This window comes from Artemia franciscana, unplaced genomic scaffold (genome assembly GCF_032884065.1).
Source record: "Artemia franciscana unplaced genomic scaffold, ASM3288406v1 PGA_scaffold_89, whole genome shotgun sequence".
Taxonomy (NCBI): domain Eukaryota; kingdom Metazoa; phylum Arthropoda; class Branchiopoda; order Anostraca; family Artemiidae; genus Artemia; species Artemia franciscana.
In genome coordinates this window covers 696,183-720,378 of record NW_027062717.1, presented here as the reverse complement: position 1 = coordinate 720,378, position 24,196 = coordinate 696,183, and the positions used below count along the sequence as shown (strand labels likewise).

Genomic DNA, 24,196 nt, shown 5'->3' with positions numbered 1-24,196 from the left:
ATTTATTTCAATGTTATGTAAGCTAGAACTGGCACTAAAAATAGCATAACTGATGGCTTTGCCAAAGTACCTGTGCGTTTCCTAATTGGCCTACTGATTGAAAGTTTCCCCTGCTCAGTTCATTTTTATATTGTAGATATATATAGATATATTATACATAGATAGACTAACCTTCCAGCCAATTCTTTGTCCAGATATTTCGCTGCTAATCTTGCCCCAAAAATTTCAGCATGAAGTGCTGTAACATAGGCACGTAAATTTTCATTCTCTTCTTTATACAGCTTCAATTTAGAATCTAGCTTGAATTCGTTGGACATTTCTAGGCGTTTGCCTTCCAGCTCATTAGTCTTGAATGTAAAAACAATTAATAAACGGACACAATGCAAAACAAAACAAAAATAGAAAAATAGCTAGAACGGAATTTGGTGAATGATTCAATAATAGAAGAAGAATTGACAAGGATCAACTCCATGGTTGACTCCTCGGACAAAAAGCCTTCCAGCTCACTAGTCTTGAATGTAAAAACAATTAATAAACAGACACAATGCAAAACAAAACAAAAATAGGAAAATAGCTAGAACGGAATTTGGTGAATGATTCAATAATAGAAGAAGAATTGACAAGGATCAACTCCATGGTTGACTCCTCGGACAAAAAGCCTTCCAGCTCACTAGTCTTGAATGTAAAAACAATTAATAAACAGATAATGTGCAAAACAAAACAAAAATATAAAATAAGTCGGACTCTAGCTGAGATTCTTATAAGAAAGAAATAACAGAATTTGGTAAATGATTCAACAATAGAAGAAGAATTGACAAGGATCAACTCCATGGTTGACTCCTCGGACAAAAAGCCTTCCAGCTCACTAGTCTTGAATGTAAAAACAATTAATAAACAGACACAATGCAAAACAAAACAAAAATAGAAAAATAGCTAGAACGGAATTTGGTGAATGATTCAATAATAGAAGAAGAATTGACAAGGATCAACTCCATGGTTGACTCCTCGGACAAAAAGCCTTCCAGCTCACTAGTCTTGAATGTAAAAACAATTAATAAACAGATACTGAGCAAAACAAAACAAAAATATAAAATAAGTCGGACTCTAGCTGAGATTCTTATAAGAAAGAAATAACAGAATTTGGTAAATGATTCAACAATAGAAGAAGAATTGACAAGGATCAACTCCATGGTTGACTCCTCGGACAAAAAGCCTTCCAGCTCACTAGTCTTGAATGTAAAAACAATTAATAAACAGACACAATGCAAAACAAAACAAAAATAGAAAAATAGCTAGAACGGAATTTGGTGAATGATTCAATAATAGAAGAAGAATTGACAAGGATCAACTCCATGGTTGACTCCTCGGACAAAAAGCCTTCCATCTCACTAGTCTTGAATGTAAAAACAATTAATAAACAGATACTGAGCAAAACAAAACAAAAATATAAAATAAGTCGGACTCTAGCTGAGATTCTTATAAGAAAGAAATAACAGAATTTGGTAAATGATTCAACAATAGAAGAAGAATTGACAAGGATCAACTCCATGGTTGACTCCTCGGACAAAAAGCCTTCCAGCTCACTAGTCTTGAATGTAAAAACAATTAATAAACAGACACAATGCAAAACAAAACAAAAATAGAAAAATAGCTAGAACGGAATTTGGTGAATGATTCAATAATAGAAGAAGAATTGACAAGGATCAACTCCATGGTTGACTCCTCGGACAAAAAGCCTTCCAGCTCACTAGTCTTGAATGTAAAAACAATTAATAAACAGACACAATGCAAAACAAAACAAAAATAGAAAAATAGCTAGAACGGAATTTGGTGAATGATTCAATAATAGAAGAAGAATTGACAAGGATCAACTCCATGGTTGACTCCTCGGACAAAAAGCCTTCCAGCTCACTAGTCTTGAATGTAAAAACAATTAATAAACAGACACAATGCAAAACGAAACAAAAATAGAAAAATAGCTAGAACGGAATTTGGTGAATGATTCAATAATAGAAGAAGAATTGACAAGGATCAACTCCATGGTTGACTCCTCGGACAAAAAGCCTTCCAGCTCACTAGTCTTGAATGTAAAAACAATTAATAAACAGATACTGTGCAAAACAAAACAAAAATATAAAATAAGTCGGACTCTAGCTGAGATTCTTATAAGAAAGAAATAACAGAATTTGGTAAATGATTCAACAATAGAAGAAGGATTGACAAGGATCAACTCCATGGTTGACTCTTCGGGCAAAAAGCAAACCATGTAGATAAGGATGACTACGACTCTTCAAATGAGAAGTCAAATAAGTAAAATTGGTTGGTCAAGAGCGACTTGGTGGCTGACTCTTTAAATATGGAGTCAGCCATGCAAACAAACCTGTCTGAAACCAATGCCTCTGGTCATTCCTAAAATTAAAGAGTCAACGACTTTGAAAAAGATGACTCCTAACTGGCATTGGCTAAGACTAGTCTGTTAAATAAGCTGTTAACCATTAGAATAAAGTCGGCTCCTAGAAGAGAGTTAAAAAAAGTAGATGACTGCTTGAATACGATACAATTAGGTCTTAAATTTCCTGACAAAGAGTCAAACACGCGCATGTTTCAAGCTAGATTAAATATTGCACGATGTAAATTCTTTAGGATTTTTCTAGAAGGAAATTCCAATCACAGTAGGAATAGATGTAGACATCGAGTATGTTTTAAAATATTTTCGACCGATAACCTAATCTGAAAAGTCAGACTTAAGCTGGAATTTTTAAAAGAAAGAAATAACAATGCACGCAAAAAACACTTATTCTAGTGAAATTGAACAGAAATCAGGCGAAGTAATTGATTTTCACGATACTACTCTATAAATAGTATTTGCAAAATTTTAGGTCTTGCATTAAAATTGTAGAAATATTGTTAAATTTAAACATTCTCATTTTTAGAATTAATTTTTAAAGCTATTTTCACAAGTCAAGTTTTCAAAGAAAAGTAAGAAGCTGCATTCAGCCAAGAATGAGCAAAAATAAACTCACATTTATTCGTTAAGGTTTTGATAATTTTTCATTTATGAAAATCAGAAAGATGAAAACATTTCAAACATTTTTGTTTTCAGTAAAGCACAAATTGTGTTCTGGTCTTAGGGCATAGGGGTTATCAGCCCTACTCATGTTAATTTTTGCTCGTTTTTAGTTTGACTTGGCTATTTATTGTATTTTCTGTTCGTTTTGAGTTTCATTTATGTATTGATAGTGATTTGTGGTAGTTTTACGCTAGGATGATTATTTGACTTTATTTTTGCTCATTCTTGGCTTAACGGAGCTCTTTACTTTTCTTTAAAAAAACTCGTTTAGTGGAAAAGGTTTTTTAAATTAACTTCTGTTCGTTTTTTATTGACATAGCCTTTTTCATGTAAAAAAAATATTAGATATCTTTTCAGCTTTCTTCTATAATAATAATCCAAAGTATGGGTTGCAACTTGTATGTTGGAGAAACTTTTTCAACAACTTTTTAATCCTGACACGAACAGTATTTTTAATTTATCTCTATAGCTTCTGAAGTTAACCTGAAAAATAAAATTAATATCATTGTCAAAAGATTCTATCTAAGCTCTTGACAACTTGGATAAACTTATACTTTTTTTTATTTATTTAATTTGTAAGAGCAGAAGTATTAGTAGTAGTATCCCCAAAAGTTTCAACTTAATATCCCCGGCCGTTCTTGATAAATTGCTGTCTCAAAATTTTGACTGGACGCATTTCGAAAATGAATGGGCTTTAGAAAAGGGCTGCTTGCCCACTAATCTCTTGTTCCTCTTATAAAAGGACGCGAGACACTCGTGCTGTAATTGGAGTGCCAGGGGGCGAGTTTCCTCCTTTACATATCTAGTAAAAACATTTTAAACAAGTAAAAATAAAGTGAAGACATTTTAAATGTATTTTGTCTTCAGTAAAATGCGAATTAAGTTCTGGTCTTGAGAAAGTGTGGGGGTTGTTAGCCCTACTTATGTTAATTTTTTCTCGTTTTGAGTTTGACTCGGTTATTTATTGAATTTTTCAAATAAACAAAATATGTTTAAAATATTTTAACTTTAATAAATTAAAAATTATTAAAACTTTCAGGAATATATATCAGCATATGTATACTAAACTGATAATCCACAGCCATTTTCTTTTCTTTTTTCAGCAAAGTGGGTCTTGAGAAGGTATGGAAGTTGTCAAAGACATAATTTCCAGACGTTTCAACTATACAGAATAAAATGGCTATCTCAAAATTTTTATTAAATGTGTTTTGGAAATTGGTGGGCGTACTTGTTGCCCTTTAATCACTTTTGACTAATAAAAGAAGACAGTAGCCCTTTCAATTTCCAATCGAATGAGTCTTCTCCAAAATTTCTACGACAAAAAATGACCATCTCAAAATTAAAATTAGACACAATTCGGGAAAATACGAGGTGTGGGGGAGGTATCCACCCTTCGATCACTCTAAATCTTAAAAAGAGCACTAAAACTTCTGATTATCAATCCAAAGAGCCCCCTCTGAAATTTATACGATCGCCTTTTCTATATAGTTTATATGCCACCAAGGCATGACTTAGTTTGTCCTGAGGACTTTGGAGGGGGGAAGGGTGTCATCCTTAAAGACATAATTCTGGTCCTTTCAATTACGTTGAAAAAATGTCTATCTCAAAATTTTGTTTGGATGTGTTTGGGGAAATGATGGGTGTGGGAGGGGGTTAATCACCCTCCAATCACTTTCGACTATTAAAAAGGGAACTGGCCCTTTCAATTTCCAATCGAATGAGCTATTTTCGAAGTTTCTATAACAATAAATGGCCATTTCAAAATTAAAATCAGGTGCATTTCGGGAAAATACTAGGTGTGGCGGAGGTGTGTTTGTTTCTTATATACCCCAAGGCCATAACTTACAACCCTTGCCCCGAGGGGTGTGGAGGGGGGGGTTGTCATCCTCAAAGACATTATTTCTAGACCTTTCAATTACGTTGAACAAAATGGATATCTAAAAACTTGGATTAGATGGATTCGGGGAAATGGTGGGCAGAGTTAGTTGGGGGAGTTAGTTGCCCTCCAATCACTTTTGGCTACCAAAAGGACACTGGCCTTTTCAATGTCCAATCGAATGAGCTCTTTTCGAAGTTTCTAAGACAACAAATGGCCATCTCAAAATTTCTATCAGATGCATGTTGGGAAAAAATGACGTAAGGAGGGGGGCGCGAGGTATCCACCCTCCAGTCATTCTGAATCTTAAAAATGGCACTAGAACTTCTGATTAACACTCCAATGAGCGCCCTACAAAGTATATACGATCACCCATTCTATATATACCTTTTATGCACCCAGGGCATAACTCATGACAATTGCCCTAAGGGCTGTGGAGGGTTGTCATCCTCAGAGACATAATTTCTGGGCCTTTCAACTACGCTGAACAAAATGTCAAAAATCAAAATTTTGACTGGAATTCTTTGAGGAAACAGTGGGCGTGGGAGGGGGATTAGTTGCCCTCCAATCACTTTTGGCTACCAAAAGGACACTAGCCCTTTCAATTTCCAATCGAATGACCTCTTTTCGAAGTTTTAGCGACAACAAATGGCCATCTAAAAATTTCTATCAGATGCATTCCGGTAAAATACGATGTGTGTGTGTGGGGGGGGGGGGTATCCACCCTCTGATGACTCCGAAACTAAAAAAAAGCAGTAAAACCTCTGATTTCGAATTAAATGAGTTCATTCCGATCACTCTTTCTATATATACCTTTTATCCCCCCTGGACCTAACTTGTAAACCTTGCCCTGAGGGCTGTGGGGGGTTGTCATCCTCAAAGACATAATTTTCGGACCTTTCAATTCCGTTGAACAAAATGGCTGCCTCAAAATTTTGATTGGATGGGTTTGGGAAAACGGTGGGCGTGGGTGGGGGTGAGTGGTTAGTCACCCTCAAATCACTTTTGACTATTAACAAGGGCAGTAGCCCTTAGATTAGGTGATTTGTGTTTAAAATGTTGCGGGGAATTATTTTTTTTTGTATATTTATGCTGATTCTGTAGGCTTGTATTTAGTTTGGCTTGATTTATTTTTATTTTGTCAGTTCTAATGTATTTAACATTGTCAGTGCTAGTTTTTATTTTTTTAGTGTATGTAACATTGTAACATTGTCAGTAATAAAGTATGCCACCAGGCATGTGCACGGGTTTGTCATATTTATGTATTTAATTGTTGCAAATAAAAAATGATCTATCTACCTATCTATCTATTCTGTTCTTTATCTCTTCCTTATACACAGAAACCAACCGAAGTAATTAAGAATTTCCAATTGAAACATTTTTGTCAGTGGAGAGGATGTGGAAGTAGGGGTCTCAGAGAAGTCTTTCATAGATCTTTTGTTATTTTCAGGAGGATAATCGGGCAAAATGACGACTTAATTCAGGAAAGGCAACCAAAGAACTGAAACACGGTGCGACCGATGCAGTTGTAACATAATATTCTGCTTCAAGAGCCAACCTTGGTGGAGGTAAAATGAGTAACTGAGCTAAGTGGATGAAACGTTCCAAGACTCTCAAGGACCAAGAACAGTGAATATTAAACTTACTGAACTTGGAGTGGGTGCAGTCACTTTAAAGAATAATATACTGTTAATTCTTTGATTTTTAAGGCTGAAAAGCGTTACCAATTTAATTAATTAAACTGAATTAATTTAATTAAAATAAATGAATTAAACTAAAACAATTAAATTAAATTTATTAAACTTAAATTAAATTTAATAAATTAATTAAATTATTGAATTAATTAAATAATTAAATTAAATTAATGTACTTATTTATCTTGGTGCTTCAACATGCCAACACTAACAAAAAGATGATACTGACTTAAAAACTTTACACTTATGAAATAAAAAATCTTAGAAAACTACAGTTTTCAGGTATGAATAGACCTAAGATACCTCCAGGGATATCTCAGGTATCAACGAGGTTCAACAGGGATATCTCGATTGCTCAACGTGCCAACATAACCGAAAAGGTGGTCATGACCTAAAAACCTTATAATAAAAAAAATGGTAGAAGATTATGTTAAGCAGTTATGAATAGACCTAAGATGGATCCAGGGGATGGCTCAACAAGGATACCGATGGCTCAGCGTGCCAACATTAACGGAAAGGTGGTACTGGCCACAAGACTAAAAAATGATAGACAATTGTGGATTTAAGGTATGAATAGACCTAATATTGCTCCAGAGGATAGTTCACCAAGGATATCCCGGCGGCTCAACATGCAAACATTAACAAAAAGGTGATATTGACTTAAAAACTTTAAAAAAAAAACATAGAGAATTACGGTTTTCAGGTATGAATAGACCTAAGAGGGCTCCAGGGGATGGCTCAATGGGGGTATTTTGATCGTTCAACGTGCCAACATTAACAAATAGGTGGTACCAACCTAAAACTTTATAATTTAAAAAAATCGTAAAATAAATTTTTTTTTCAGTTATGAATAGACCTAAGATGGCTCCAGGGAATAGCTCAACGGAGATATCTTGATGGATCAACGTGCCAGCATTAAAGAAAGGGAGGGACTGGCCTAAAAATTTTATTAAAAAAAAAAAAATCGCAGAAAATTTTGGTTGTCAGGTATGAATAGAACCGATAAGGCTCCAGGGGACAAAGAAATTTTCATTTTTTATGTCTTACAGTACTCACTAGATTTGATATTTCACTTGATTCCTGAAAGCTTCAGCCCAGCTACATTCAGAAAGCTACATTTTTTTTTTTCAAATACAGTATTTGAGAAGATTTGTCTGTATGAAATTGCTTACCCAGTACACTTACCAATCTTTTGAGAATAGCTTCTGCATCTGTAAGAACAGCCGCTGAACCACTTTTGGAATGCATCTGAAGTTGGGCTGCATGGGTTTGAACAAGTAGGTCTGAAAGCTGCTGTTCAGCAGACTTTCTAGCTGCTATAGCTTCTGCCAAATCTTCACGAATATGCAGCATCTCAGCCTAAAATGAATTAAATTCTGGTTGAATTGATTGAACTCTAAAACCTTTACCACTACTCTTAAAATATATTGTGTAGATCAATTTTTAGTTTTTATTAAGTTTCTTTTCTACAGTTCCTCACAGTCAAAAGAAGATATCAATCTTTTTGTGATGGATAGTAGACATCGTTTAATTATTTAACTTGCCCAAATGGCAACCCCCCCCCCCTTCACTCTCCCCTACATCTTTATCAGTGACAATTTTGGTTTGTGATGCATTGTTTTGCAAAAGTTAAGCTCAGTACTAATGACAGGGTTATGGGGATGCAGCCCCCCCTCCCATAGTGCAGGTACTTCAGAATATTTTATTGAAAAAAGATACACTCATTATGCAAAGGTTTACATCATGCTAAATTGTGTTAGATCTTAAAAGACGACCTATCCCAAGCCCCCCTCCCCTCTTTTACACACAAAATAAATTCTGCTCGATTTTAAAACTGACGATTGTTCTTTAATTTCATTCTTTCTTTTTTTAATAAAAATTAAGATTAACACAAGAACTTAAAATGAAAAGAAATTATCTTATATAAGAGGGGGTTATTGCCCCATCAGCCAACACTCTCTATGCAGAGTATAGTTCAATTTTAACTAATACTTTAATGAAAGCATTTTTTGTTGCAACATACAATCAGATGATAATTGCCAGTCTTCTTATTTATCCTCATTGCTATTCGATATCTCAAAAAATAACGAGACATTTTTTAGAATATCTATATTCCCACATTTTTATGTTTTTATAATAAAGGACCGGGACATTGTAAGGAAAAGAAATTTCTGGCTTCAAGGTTCACAGTTTCACGGATAAGAAAAGTCACGAAGCTCATTCCATAAATCTCTGCTGTCATCTTTTTATTTATGAAAGAAAATTGAATAAAAACATTTTTGATCAAAAAACTAACTAAATACAAGTTTAGTCCTCTGTTTGGAAAAAATAAACAAGTAAGTGAAATTTTGAAAGAGAAGAACCGTTCGTTTTGGTCATTGTCTCGTTCCCGAATTAGTCTTAGATACACCCTTCCAGAGAAAAAAGCAGCTCAAAAACAAGTATATAGATTACTCTGGGATAAACGAGAAGTTTCCCTCCAATCGTCGTTTTACCAGCATTTCTGAAAGCCTAATCCGGCAGCCTAAGAATTTGAAGAAGTCTACGTTGAGCTGATAGTCTTCTGTCAATTATTGGTCTTAACTATTACTGGTCCTGTCATTCATGAGCATTACTGTCTAAAATTAGCCATTTATGATGTATTCCCTCCTTTCCGAAGAAAAATGGCTCAAAAACAGGTACATAAATTTATCTGGGATAGAGGGGAGGTTTCTCCCCAGTCATCGTTTTACCAGTATTTCTGGAAGCCTTAGACTACGTTATTCCTTATTCTTAATTCAATATCCTATAATATTTTAATTTTATCCTATACTTACTTAAGACAAGACACAGAGTTAGGCTATTCAGCCTAACTCGGCATCAAGAAGTTGCTGGACCAAATGATTCCATTTGGGTTCGGTCTTCTGTGAGTGGTTGAAGAAACTCCAGCCGCTCCCTGTCCCATTTGTGACCATGCTTTTGAAATCCCCCAAGCCGTTCGGCATCTTTTCTAACAATGTTCTGCCAAGATTTCACCGGGCCACCCGGTTTTTTCTTCCATTAGGAATTGGGGGTCGCTAGTAGTACCTGGCGTGTCAGAGTCTCTTCTGGGCGCCTCATTATGTGACCTAGCCACTTGAGACGTCTTTTCTTGCTCATGTTGGAATCATCATTCTTTTGTCCGCATGTTTTCATCAGCTCTTGGTTGCTGATTCTTTGCACCAGCTGTATGTTGCTAATAGCCCGTAGACATAATTGAATATGTCTTTATAATATCTATAATGTTTATATATCATAATTGAAATTGTCAAAATAATTGACAAACTGCTGCATCACCACAAAATCCTTCTTTTCAAAGCTCAATTAGTTTTAGATTATTGCTTGAAGTAACCCTTTTGCTACTATAGAAAATACTGATTCAGTGGAAGTTTGTTTCCTTCTAAATATTACTTCTGCTAGACTTCGATTTTTCTGTAGAGGTTTCGGTGAACCTTGATTTAGTTCAGAAAAATACAGCCTTTTGCATAGAAAAATTAGTTTTGAAATAAAAGGGTCGAAAATTTTTTAAGCAACTAAGTTTCATCTTTATACATGAAAAACCATCTTCATCCAAACTGTTCAAAATATTGTAAGCTTCGAGAATGCACAAATCAAGTGCCATTGTAGTACAAATTGAGATCAGCTAAATGAAGTAACAGTATCACAATGATTTATTTCTTCTGAGTTGATACGTGTAAACACGAAATAGAATGTGGGAAGGTTGGTTTGTGCCTATCAACATGCTTCCAAATCTTTTTGGAAACAACAAACATACAATCAAAAACAAGTGCTAAAGTTGTGGCTGTATCAATCTTATGTTGGGGTTATTACCAGGTCTATCATTTTACCAAAATCTAATGGGGGGGGGGATCTTGACTTTGGGAAACAAACACAAAGTAGAAACAATAGGGAGCTTCATTTCAATTCAGTGGAAATCAATTCAGTGGTTATTACTGTCTTGAAAGAATGTCCCTGTTGTTTATACTTTGTGCTTGTTATGGAAAGGCAGTGTGGTCTTCGTCGTTATTTTTTTGACCTTGGGTAATTGACAGGTAATTACAGGTAATTGACGGGTAATTGGCTTTATAACAAATGTTTGACGCTTGTCAACTAATAATCTGTAGAAATACATGCCCACTGAAAATACATACATAAAATGGGGACAATATTTGATACTACATGCAAAATAAATTTGTGAAGACCAGCCATTTACCAAGATATGGGTACAAAGTAATATCAAAATTTACTGTAGACAAAGAAATCTTTGTCAAACCAATTTCCTTTTTGTCTTTGATGTCTAAGATTTTGCAGTACCTGGAAATGAACATTTAAAATGGGGGCTGTAATTAGTGCTAAGGTGGTATGATAGTACTGAGTTTTTGGTATGATAAACGTTCCCCTGTGTGTTGCAGACAAGTAGAGATCAGAAGCAAACATAAATCCACCTGAACATCTGTCAATAGCAAATATAAATTCGCCTAAGAAATAGGTTTAAAAATGCAGGCACAAGATAGTGTCACAAGCATTTCCCACTTCTGCTCCTGGAATTCGATTCACCTTGGAAAAACAAGGTGATAATTGTCCTCAAACGCTCAGCTGCCTAGCCCAAAAAAAGCAATCCCCTTTAACTTTGTTGTTGGTATTTTGAAATGACTGATAGGATGCTGTACTCCTGCTGATATTAGTACATTTATAACAACTGGCAAATTTTTACCTTTTTTAATGCTATCTTTTGTATTTTCAAGTAAAAATGTGCATTTCATTCCAGGGAACTTTACTTCTAGAGGCTTAGGTAATGCTTGATTTTATTACTTTAAGAGGCTTAGATAGTGTTTGATAAAGTGCAATTTGGTATCGGTTATTATAGATAAATACCATTTATTTACTCTTCTTGAGTAAATATTTATTTATTCATTCCATTTACTCTTCTTTATTCCATTTATTTATTCCATTTACTCTTCTTGATAGATACAGATGTATTTGCTTCCCTAAAGTTTTTCACCACTGAGTTGCCTTTGGTGACTTTTTTTTGGGGGGGGGGGATTTTTCTAAAGGAAAATGTGATTTATTTTTGCTTTTGGTGACAGCCCTGGTAAAGATGAATTTATTGTGTGTTGCAAGAAGTAAAAAAGACTAACTTCATATTTTGCATTTGTTTGAAATATGGTCTGAGCCTTGTGTGTTAGCTGTGAAAAACACGAAATGAGAACAGCAAGTTTTTCTTGACCTTCTGTTGCCAAGTCTGTTTCATCAAACATTGAGTCAAAGTCGTCTGAAAAAAAAATGATTTGTTACTATTAGACCATATTTCGCACCTAAGTATGATCTCTTGTGGGGGTGGAGGCTGAAAATCAAGATATTTTATTTCAAGTTATTTATTTCTTAATTTTTCCATGCTAGAATTCCCCCACATAAGCAGATGTAATTAAGTAAGACATTATGTATGTCCATATAGTCAAAATCTTAGTGGTGATGACAGTGGGCACTCACTCAATTTAAGTTAAAAACTAAATCTTTGATTAGGGACTTGTCTAAATTCATACAAATGCAATCCAAGTATTTATCTATACAGTGCAAAGCAAGTCTTTAGTCTCAGCATATATTCGATGTTCAATAAATATCAGGGATCTATGACTAAAATTACCCGTAAAAGTATTTTTATAAGTAACCCCTTCTCAAAGGGCGGAGAAACCCCCTAAATCACTCCTAAAAATAAAATATCCTAAAGTTTAAAACTCCGTACCTTGACAAAAAAAAATAGTCTGATTCCCCCTCCCCACAATAATACTGTACTATTAAAACTGGCACTAACAAGAAACTTTAGTTTCTTAATTAGATTTTTGACAACTCTCATTTGATTTAATAAAAATAAAATCACTATCATATCCAGTCAATGCATTTGAAGCAAAGAAATCAACTCCAAACAAGATTCTTTGTCTAATGCAGAAAAGAAATGAATTGTATATACTTGATATGATTTCAGAGCTCCAGGAGGCCCGCACAGAATTTAAGAAACTTTGTAATCAAACTATTCAGCAATGACTATTCAGCAATATCCAAGAATATTACAAGAAGAAATTTGAGAATAATAAAGAGAAAACTAAAGGTAACTTATAACAAAGTCATTTACAAAATCATTGATTGTTTCAAGCAAACTAAAACTCTGAATAGGCTGTTGGAAATCAGGAAAATCACAAAAAGCTTGAAATTGCTTCACATTTCAAAGAATTCATGGTTATCCCTTCATGTAAAAGAGATCTAAGGCAGATCTCAGATCTCTCAAATTGAGGATAAATTTTGATGTTGCCTCTATTCTCCAAGCTATATAAAAAGGTTAGGTAAAAAAAGAAGATAATAAAATCAAGATAAAAAGATAGAAGATAAAAAATATAGATGATATAGAAGTATAAAAAAAAGTATAAAAGAAGTATAAAATAAAAGAAAATATAAATAGAAGATATAAAATAAGTTTAGGAGATAAAAAAAAATCACTTGAACCTATGAAGTTTTCTTACCAAAACACAATATGGATTGAGAGAAGATCAGTCAACTCTCCAACCACTCTACTATCTCTTAGATATCCTGACTATGCTCTTGAACATACACTGATTTCATTAAACCTTTTGATACTGCTATTTTGGATATATTTTATTGAGTAGGCTAAATTGTTTAGGGACACGGGATATATCTTCCAAAGTGTTTGAATCTTGTCTTACAGGGCAAAAAGTGAACATTGATGGTTGCACTTCAAGAAGTTTTAGTACTAAGACTCTTACTGTACCTGATTCACATAGACTGGTGCATTTTTAAGTCATTGGTACATTACTTTGGCAAAATCATTTGCTGACAACACTATGTTTACAGATCCTCATCTTGAGTGAGTTTTTGTTCACAATGCCTAATAAATTCCTGGATAAATTGGTAAGTTTTACAAGGTGAAGTGTGTTTTTCATCAATATTTTAAGACATATTTTAAAACTTTGCGTTTGGTAATCCTTATCTTATATAAAACAAAATTTATCTGAATAGTGGGAATACACTAATGTCTGATAGTAATAGTTTTTATGTCAATTGTAATTTAATTCTGAAATTGTTTCGTTTTATCATCAAAAGTAGCCAAAGGTCTGAGCCTTGTAAGAAGGCTAAAGAATGAAAGGCCCCCAAAAATTCTAATGGTATTATCCCACTCTCTTATGTCAGCATTTATCTCATGGCTATTGTTCTTTTGTGCAAAGTTTTAAAAGAATTCATATTTTAATAAACAAAATTATTTGTGCTTTAGGAGATTACACAAGATTTGAATATAGCACTATAGGTTATGTTACTAATCCCTGCTCACAATGAAACTTTACTAATACCAGGATTCAGCTATCATTGATTGGATTGGCTTAAACTAACGCTAAATAAATATCCGTATTAGTAAAATCTCTCAAATACACCCCTTCACCATCCCTAGATTTCAGTGAATTGAAGCCATAGTCCGTCCCTTTAAAGGGTCCAGATATAGATCTCATGTAACAATGACCTCAATATCTCGAGATAATTGGGTTCAGCATTATAGAAATAAATTTTCGGCTCTTGATATCAGGCTACAAAAAAGTTTCGGTGTGAAACTGGATGATTTCTTCTCATGTAAGCGAGAAGAAAACAGTCCGGGTGTTATAATTACAAGATGTTCTATCTGTACTGCTATTAGAAAACTAAAAAAAAAAGAAATCGCGCAGTTGTGATATTATATCAATTCAGCGCCTGCTGTTTTGCAGCGAGTTGTTCCTTGAGCACCTTGCCCTGCTTTTTCAAATGATTTTTAACCTGGGTATAGTGCCTGATTCTTTTTCAATAGGAATATTAACACCTATGCCTAAAAAAGAAAAGCCTCTTAGCCAGTGCTTGTCATTCCGACCTGTCATTGTGGCTACAGTTTTTTGTAAGTTATTTGAGGCACTTACTGTTGATGAACTGCGGTCAAAATGCACAGTTCCTCACCATAATTCGGTTTTCAGCCTAGTCTAGGTTGTGGTCACGCTCTTTCTGCTCTTATTTTGGTTTTGATAGATGCTGAGAAAAGCGGTGAGAGCATAGCTCTCGCTGCGTATGATGTCAGAAGGGCCTTCGATTCACTAATTCATGAGCAGATTATTTTAGATATGCCAAGCAGGTGTTGACCCAAGTATGTTAAACCCTTTATATGATATGTATCAAAATTTAAAAGCTAGGCTTAAGCTCCCAACAACACTAAACCTGACAAATAACCCGGTGCTTCCCGTTAAAAAAGGTGTAAGGCAGGGTGCATTGACGTCACCTACTGTATTTAATAACAGCATTGTTAAACCGCAATCTAAGTCAAATCTGACATACATCCTGAGAGGGATTGATCTATCGTTAATAAGCTATGCAGATGATGTATTTAATCTGAGCCACCTCCTTCGCGATTTAGAGGAGAATTTTATCCAGTTTCAAGTAGAATATGGAAAAATAAGCCTTCAGTTTAATGAAAAGAAATTAGATTTGTTATTGTTTAATGCTAAGCAATGGTCTGCTGTTGATGTTAGGCTGGGTGGTGCTACTGTTCGGCTTGCCGAACACATAGTTTATTTGGGGATGCCTATTGGTTGGTCTATGCTTGAAACGCGTCATCTTTTGCAGAGTCATCTGCAGAAACGGATCTCTTTACCGTATAGCCGTGTTGTAGTTTATAAGCGTCAGTTTGATTTGTGGATTTTGGCCCATCTGTATAATGCAATGGCACTACCCCATTATATGTATTTAAGTCCCATTTGGAGGATATTCCAAAAGGAAGATAAGAAAGAATTGCGGTCTACATATTATAAATATGCAAAGTACCTCTTACGGTTTCCACCATGGACAAGTAACTGTATTGTGACAAGTTGGTATGGGATTATCAACCCTGATGAAGCGATAATAGCCCAGATCGCCAGATATAACTCTAATATTGTTACTCATCCTTGGGCAATTATTTTGAGGTAATAGGTTTTGTTTTTTGTAGTTAGATATCCATTTGTTCTTTATTTTCTTATGTTTGTGTATTCTTTTGTAGTGTGTTTTTTGCTTTTTTATCTTAAATTCTATCTGTTTCTTTTGATGGGAAATAAATATATACATACATACATACATACATAGCCCTAAATTAAAGAGTATGGTCAACTTATGAGATTGGAAGCTGAAAAGAAATACCAAAAAGAAAAGCCAAAACAAATACCAAAAAGAAAAATGTGCTTTAAAATGTGGTTTAGGGTAAAACCAACAAAGTTTTGTCAACAATAAATTTGCCAGCTTAAGCTCAACTTGTCTACTTGGACTGCCAAGATGCTCTCATGTTAATCTAGGAGTACATTCTGACTGGATTTTGACTTTCCTACATGAGGTCTGCTTCCAAAAGGAAACACTGATAACAAGAGAACACCTTGATTTAAGTGAATCAGGGCCACCAACAGAAAATTATGCTGGGAGAGATGTTGGCTTTTGTTAGAATGACATCTTCTCTTTTTCTCCTGTGGACAAGTGTTGAAAGTTTCAGCTTAGGAACTCTTGCAGGGCAGGAAAGTTTTTGAATGCCAGATACCATTTTAGTGGCTTTAGTGGTTTGCAGATTTGCCACCATTTAGTGGCTTGCAGAGCTTTAATGCCTTTTTTAAAATATAGGAAGACTAGAAACATTCTAGCTTTGAGCTTGAGTCAGACTAGTCCTTTGTACAGAAGACTAATTACTTTGGAGGAATGAGCGGAAAGAGTTTCTTGCTTATATGTTTCTTAATTTTGAAGGTGGCCTGAGTCATTAAATCCTATGAATACAAACATTCCATGGTGACAAAAGTGGGATTCTCCGAGTTACAAAGGATGTTCAACAGCCTACTATGGATATTTCCCTTGGGCTCTAGTTCCCTCCCAGAGGGATGGAATCAAATTGAGCAACATGCACAACTCATGTTTGCCAGACCACTGTCTGGGAAAACTGAAAAATCTTTGAGTGCTTACCTTCTCATTTGGACAGGAAAAAAAGGATAGATAAATTCTCGATACCCTTGAATTTGAGGATGGTGACACTCACAAAATAGAGCCTCTCCTAGCACAGTTTCAAAAATACAAGTTAGAAGGCGAATTTTGGAAAATACACTACTAACTTAGACATCAGGCAAACCTTACCTTTACAAGGAAACTGATGAGATGACTCGTGATAAAATTGTCTTTGGAATAAAAAACCAGACATTCAGGGAGAGACTCCTGGCTGAAGGGAATTCCTTGACTTTAGAAAACGCTGTAACGAATGCAGAATTCACAAAACAACTTAGGTTCAGTAAAAGTCCTTCAGCAGAAGTAAGCCTGGACCTTTCAAACAGGGAATAGATACTATTACTCACAACTCACCCTTGAAGCTACTTCCCCAGCCAGAGAGATATCAGCCTCAGCATAATTGGTTCAAAATAATCCTGTAAAAAGGTGAGATCTTCACATAAAAAGGCTGGTCCAAGAAGTTTTGGGTAGCTTGTATAAATTACTAATTTGCTGCTGACAGTAGGAGGACCATCTTAATAAAAATGTTAAAAGGTGTAGAATCCAATAATATTCCCTAAGAAACACTTCTCAAAACTTGTTTAAAAGAAGAAAAGATGTAGTTACTAGAACATCAAATAGCTGAACTTGCTGAGACCATTGGCGAGGAAAAAAAAAATCCAGAGCAGAGATTTCTCTACAAGTTTTACTGCATGTAATTTAATTACAAGTATCTTGTGACAAACAGGGTAGCTCTGTATCAAGTAACTTAGTTATGAATAGGCACATGATTCTTGAAGATTGGTATCAACAGATCTTTCAGAACAAAAGCCATGCTGTGAGCTGTACAAGAGATTATTTGCTTCAAGATGTTGAATAACTGCAGAATTAAATATTTTTTAACAACCTTAACAACTGCTGATGTCATGCTTATAGGTTAAAAGGATTCAACAAGGTCCTTCCTGCCCTTCTTAAATATAGGACTGATATGGGCAGTTTATAGTCCGGAAGTTGTCTTGAAAAGTTGAATAGAAAGGATTGGTAATTAGCAATTAATATTGGTTTGATCAAGAGTAATACACAATATACAGGAGGAGGGGGAAACACAATACTGTAATCAGAGGCAAAACTAGATGAAAATTGATGATTGAAGGTGTCAACCTTCAACCATTCAACAGGATCAGCGACAAGTTGACTATTGTGCATGATGACAAGGATTAAAAATCTGCTGCAACATTTTTGAAAAACATAATACCAAAAATTTTTTGGGTAATCTTTAATATCTTTGGCCAGCTTTTCCAAAAACTTTTGCCTCAGCTGCTTCATTGGGTTAGTTACTGGGCTACAAAAGTCTATAAGACTTAATAATTTTCTAAGGCTTTTTTCTATAGCCTTTCCATGCTCAATGTTTTCTATTCCACTAATTTCAGTGGTGATAAGTGGCAAACTTTAGCCTGAATTGCCCAAACAATTCTTGTACAAGAGTTTTCAGCATTCAAAATTTCAGCTTTAGTATTTAACCAACTTTCTTCTATATCATCTGTAATAGGTTGATTTGAACTGACTTTTGCAAGTTTTTCATAGACTAGTTTGTAATAAGTATATTTGCTGTCAAAAAGAAGGTTTGGTAATGAGCAAACATAGTTCTGACGTAGTTAAAATAGGTTACAACAGGTGTTGTAACTTCATTCTTAATACACAGGTCTGGATTACTGAGAATCACCAGATCAAGAATATTAGAAGCTTGGCCATTTCAAAAACAAGTTGATTGGAAAATTATTTTCTTGAGAGTGTTCTGAGGTTGAACAGACAGAAAATGAGAATCCTTGCCACAAAAGCGAGGTCCATCAACACAAGGAATTTCAGGAAGATTAAACTCACCCAAGAGGGCAAGATCATAATTTGCAAAATCATGATGTCATATCAGATAGCATAATAACCAAAGAAAATTCAGAGTCAAAACACAGGAGCTTCTATATAGAACATGCACAACTATTAAGGATCTGTGATTGCTTATTTTTATCTAGATGCTCAATTGGCTCAACAGTCAGATTTTGTATTTTAGTGACAAGCATTGATGCTTACCACTATTGGTAATAATAAATAAATAAACATTTATGTCAAAGTTAAGTTGTAGTATAAAGGGTAGCAACAAACATAATATTATGAAGCAAAAATAAATTAACAAAAATACAAGCATTTTGCAATTGTTTAGGGTCATGATTGATGTTAATGCATTTCAAGATTGTCATTGTAAGTAGCCAGTCTTGACATTTAGATTAGAATGAGAAAAAAAATCAAATGTTCTTCTTCTTCCATTGGCATTGTCTGTGTCCTACCATATCTATGTGTAATGGTCCTAAAAATGTATACTTGTCTTGGTTCAAATCTAGATTTTCTTGCTGCAGGCCGACTTTCTAATATCACTAATAAGAAAGGAACAAAGAGAATATTTCCTATTCATTTTAAGTATTAATATTGCCTCTTACTTTCAGTTGAAAAATCACCCAAGAGGGCAAGATCATAATTTGCAAAATCATGATGTCATTTTAGAGAGGATGGCCAAGGAAAATTTGAAGTCAAAAACACAGGAGCATCTATATAGAAAATGCACAACTATTAAGAATCTGTGATTGTTTATTTTTATCTAAGTCTTTAATTGGCTTAACAGTCAGAGACTTAAGATAAATAGCAACAACCTTTGGTCTTGCTCTTACATATAATCACATTCTTTTATGGCATAACACAAGATTAGGGTTCAAAAAGAGTTGATAACAGTTCAAGTAGTAGTTGGAGTAGATTAGTAGCAGTAGTAGTATTAGTAAAGCAGCAGTGGCATTAGCATTAGTAGAGATACACATATATTACCTTTTTGTCAACTGATCTTCCCCTTTGAGTATTCTCCAAAAGTTTCAACTTAATACACAAATCAATTCTTGAGATATGCCCTTTTGACAATCTGCATGTGCATAGTGTGTTTTGATTTAGTTCAATTTCCCCTTTCAATATTGTATGTAATTTTCATCATCATATGTTTAGTCTTAACTGTACTAACATCATGGGTTATGATAACCACTAATTTTACCATGCAGTAAAGCTGTCAAGGTATTTATTTGTGCAATCTCCATGATTACTGCAACATCAACTTCTTAGGTAATCAGACAAATAGAAAGCTTGTTCTGAAGGCTATCTACAATGAAACTAAATAACTTCCTTTTGTTCTGAAGTAGGCAAGTGAAGGGTAGTGGGTCTAGACTTGGAGTATGCAGGACCTGACAAACTTTCTTTTAGACAAAACACTATGGAATAACAAGGAGTAAATACTAGGTGAATAGGTTATTGCAGAAAAAACACAAGATTGAAGCAAAAGAAAGGTTAGTATCAGACAAAAAAAAACAGAATTATAAACACTAATAGGTAACAAAGAAGCATGAAAAAGGTGGTATTAGTCTATATTCATTAGCAGTGTGCCATATTCAATCTTTGAAACTATCTGTGAATCTCTAATAACAAATCAGATTCACTGGCAACAGTTTATCTTTTAATCTTACTGGATCTGGGTAGAATGGAATGTATAAACATAGCTAAAACAACTTCCCGGAGAATTTTCTTTTTTATGTTACAGCTCAAAATGGAGAAAATCACTGGTGGTGGTCTGTTAGGAACAGAGGAATTAGCATTACCATTATGTTTCCAGAGGAGATACAGCATTAAAATTTGTAGTAAAAAATTTTTTAATTGTAGTATGATGCACTACCGTAGCCATTCCACCAAAAATTGTAACATTTGAAATTGTATATACTTGTATGGAAAACCTACCTGTAAAAAATTGACAACACAAAACAGCAGGGCTAAAAGATTTGCAAAAATATGTTGGGATTTGATTGTAGTTTCTCAATGCACAGAGAAGTGGTGAAATTCTAGACAAGTTACTTTTTACTATCTTGAAAAGGGGTTAAGCTAGGAACATGAAACTTTCAGTAATGAATCCAGGGCCAAAAGTATGCTCTGAGAAGATATTGACAAGCTATTATTTTATCCCTCTTCTGATTTCTTAGAAGTTTGCCTACTTGACAGGTTTTATAATCCCTGTTATTTGAGTAGAATTTTAAGCCAATTGTTTTTTTTTAAGTTAGGAAATGTATCCCAAATCTTTAAATCCTCATAAATTGGGATTGAACAAAGAAGTGAAGCTGAAAATACTTTTCTTACACTTCACTTAAGTGGAAGATCTATTTTGCAAGGTTTCACTTTTACAACACAAAGATTTTTAAGGGTTAACAAAGGCAGTGCCCTCTAGATGGAGAAGGAGTAGAGGTAGGTACTTCTAAAAAGCTTTCAGGACATACTTCAATTTACAGACCCATTCCTGAAAGTTTCATTTTCAAAAACCTAGCCCTTTTTTACAATAATGAAAAGTAGCTTGTTTAGAATTTTACTGAGAAGTCTGAGAAAAATAAAATTGATAGGCTATTGGACTTTGAATCAAGTGGGAAGGTTTAGTCTTAGTTTAACTGGCAAAAGAATAAGGAACAAGGTGACACTTTAGGACACAGGGTCCCTATAAAGATAAACATTCATATTAACAGAGTACAGTAGCCTATTCAGAGGGCTAAGAAACAAAATTATTCTTAGGATCAGAAATTAATCAAGAATCCAACTATGACATTAATTTCAGTAAATTTTCTGCAGTTCACATTATTGACTTACCAATAAAGTGAACATACCACTAGATACCTTTTTTGTGTTCTTTACAAATATAACAATTGCTTCTACTTCAAATTTAAGCACTGTTTGAGCTCTTAAAAATGACAAATTTTCAACTAAAGTATGAGTTATTGCTCATTTTCAACAAATAATATGTATTCTCAGCTGTTTTCAAAAAAAAATAATGCTACATTTTCTAAGTGCTAAAATTTGATTTCTGGTAGAAGCAATTATTATATTTGTAAAGAACATAAAAAAATAAATTAAGTGGTATATTTACTTTATTGGTAAGTCAATTATATGAACTGTGAAAAATTTACATGGCAAATTCAAATTTAAGCCCTTTTTGACCTAACCTTACTATAAATAATTTTGGTGCTGAGAAAATGTAGTATTATTTTGTAGAAAACTTCAAAAAACACATACTTTAATTGAAAATTCAGTGTCAAGGAAGAATAAAACAGCAAAATAAAATTTATTTATCCAGCTTAATTATAGAAAATCAGTGCTTATGGATTATAAAACATTAAAAAAATGGATTTATAATGAAACAGTAAGCTTGAGACCAATGTTTTAGAGTTAGGGACCAATGTTTTAAGCCTTTTTTATACCAAATATTCTGGTCATTTTCAAGAGCTCAAAAAGTGCTTCAATTTAAATTTGCAATAAATTATTATATTCACAAAGAACATAAAAAATGCATCAAGTGGTATGTTCACTTTATTGGCAAGTCAATAATATGAACAACAGAAAATTTATTGAAATTAATAGAATATTTTGATTCTTGATGAATTTGTGATTCTAGGGATAAATTTGTTTCTTAGCCCTCTGAATAGGCTATTGGGTCAATGTTCCTATTACCTGAACATTTGTTTAGGGTCATGAAACTATTGTTAATAGATGCATTTTTACTTTTGGAATACCTTTTCTCTCTTTTAAAACCACCCCAAACTCACCATTATGGAGTTATTCCTGCCCAAATATTCTTGTATTTATACATATAGAATTATAATCATTTCCATTTTTGTTGATTGGAAATTTAAAATCAATAATGTTTTAAGACTGAAAATTGCTCTGTGGCTTTTAGAGACAATTTGTGCAAATTTTGGATGTTTTTAGAGAAAATTATCCCCCCTCCATTTTCATTGATTGGATATTTGAAATTGCAAAATTGTAATGGTTTAGAAACAAATTTGGGCTCTTATATTTGCACATTGGGGGTGGGGGTAAAGCATAGCAGATATTAAATATGTGAACTAACCATTGCTGTATTTGATAGATATGCTATGCTTTATCCCCCCCCCCCCAATGTGCAAATATAAAATAACTCCTAAATAATAATAATAGGACTCAATAAATAAGAATCAGCCTAAATAAATAATAGGAACAGTGGAAATTCACCAAAAGATGATCAATTTTCAGTTTGAATTTTTGGGATGGAATAACTCCATAATGGTGAGTTTGTGGTAGTTTTGCAGGAGAGAAAAGATGTTCCAAAAGTCAAAATAAATATAGGCTATTAGTAATAGTTTCATGACCCTAAACAATTGTTCAGGTAATAGGAACGTTGACCAGCTATTGTACTCTGTTAATATGAATATTTATCCTTATAGGGACCCTGTGTCAATAATATGAACTGTGAAAAGTTTACCTTAATTTCCATCACAAATTCAATTTTGACCTAGCCTACCCTAGGCTATTCTTTCTAACCTTAGCCATATTGCCTATGAATTTATTGATTCTGGATTTGATCACTGTAGAATCAATTGACAGATCAACCACTTTTCACAAGATTGACACTAACATAGGTAGGCCTATATAAGCATTCCCATATGAAACAAGCATCATAATTGGACCCAGGCTGAAATTTGGATTCTAAAAGTAAGTTTGTTTCTTAGCTATCTAATTACTCTGCTACTTTGAATATTCTCCCTATAAGGGCTTTAAAATGAATTGGGGAAGGTAACATTTAGCATATTTGGAAAGAAGATAAAAAGCAGCCTATTTTCATATTTTGGTCTTTTTCCAATCTTGGAAAGTGGTAAAGGAAGGTGAACGAAATTGCCAGGAAAGAAATAAAGCGTCTAAACTAGGCTAGATGTTTGGCTGGCCATCCACAAATTTATTTACAAAATAAGCCAACAACTTACGGAAGAGTAATCTCAACCCAACTGCAGACTTGTCAAATTCTTTTTCTAATATGTCCAGCCATTTAAAGCTTGCAGTTGGTACTGTCATCCTAGAAAAGAGAAATATCCCTTTGCCAAGCAGAATAAGCGTAATTGGCCTTATTTCATTATGAAATTATTCTTCTTCATCTTTTAGATGTTAGTCAGTATTTGAGATTTTGCCAAAGCTTCCAAATACCAGCTTCAAGTAAAAAAGAAATTAAAGGCCTTTTTTTGCGTCAACCAAAGAGACTGTTTGAGCTCAACCTCTCGGTGTGGTTGAGCTCAACCGCTGTTTTCGTGTGAAACAGTGACAAACCAGGTCATCATATAAAAGTGTTTCCATATCAATATAAATCATATATATATATCAATATCATATAAAAGTGTTTTTGCGTGAAACAATTGATTGGTTGAATTCTGATCAAACAGTTCGTGGTAACGAACTGTAGTAAGGAGCGACCCGGCTCAATAGTAACCAAAACTCTAAAAAATTGAATTTTGATATCAATAGCTACATCAAAAGAATTGCATTTTAATGCTGATTTTAAATATATAAGTTTCATCAAGTTTAGTCTTACCCATCAAAAGTTAAGAGCCTGAGAAAATTTGCCTTATTTAAGAAAATAGGGGGAAACACCCCCTAAAAGTC

At 34.0% G+C, this 24,196-nt stretch overlaps 1 protein-coding gene and 1 long non-coding RNA gene across 3 annotated transcripts in view; one reads left to right on the top strand and one right to left on the bottom strand.

Moving 5' to 3' along the window:
• The window catches only part of LOC136042239 (Golgi-associated PDZ and coiled-coil motif-containing protein-like), a 70,630-nt gene extending 46,919 nt beyond the window's left edge, over positions 1-23,711 (bottom strand). For both annotated transcript variants that reach the window (XM_065727181.1, XM_065727182.1), the window contains exons 1-4: positions 23,527-23,711; positions 11,797-11,930; positions 7,826-7,999; positions 172-347 (exon numbers count right to left, since the gene is read on the bottom strand). In XM_065727181.1, the coding sequence (XP_065583253.1) occupies positions 172-347; positions 7,826-7,999; positions 11,797-11,930; positions 23,527-23,614 (572 nt within the window). In that variant the 5' untranslated portion in view covers positions 23,615-23,711. The remainder of the gene's footprint in view (positions 1-171; positions 348-7,825; positions 8,000-11,796; positions 11,931-23,526) is intronic.
• LOC136042242 (uncharacterized) lies at positions 13,378-19,392 on the top strand. The gene is made up of 2 exons (XR_010621208.1): positions 13,378-13,579; positions 19,165-19,392. It is a non-coding gene; the product is annotated as an uncharacterized LOC136042242 (long non-coding RNA).
• Positions 23,712-24,196: the final 485 nt, after the last annotated feature.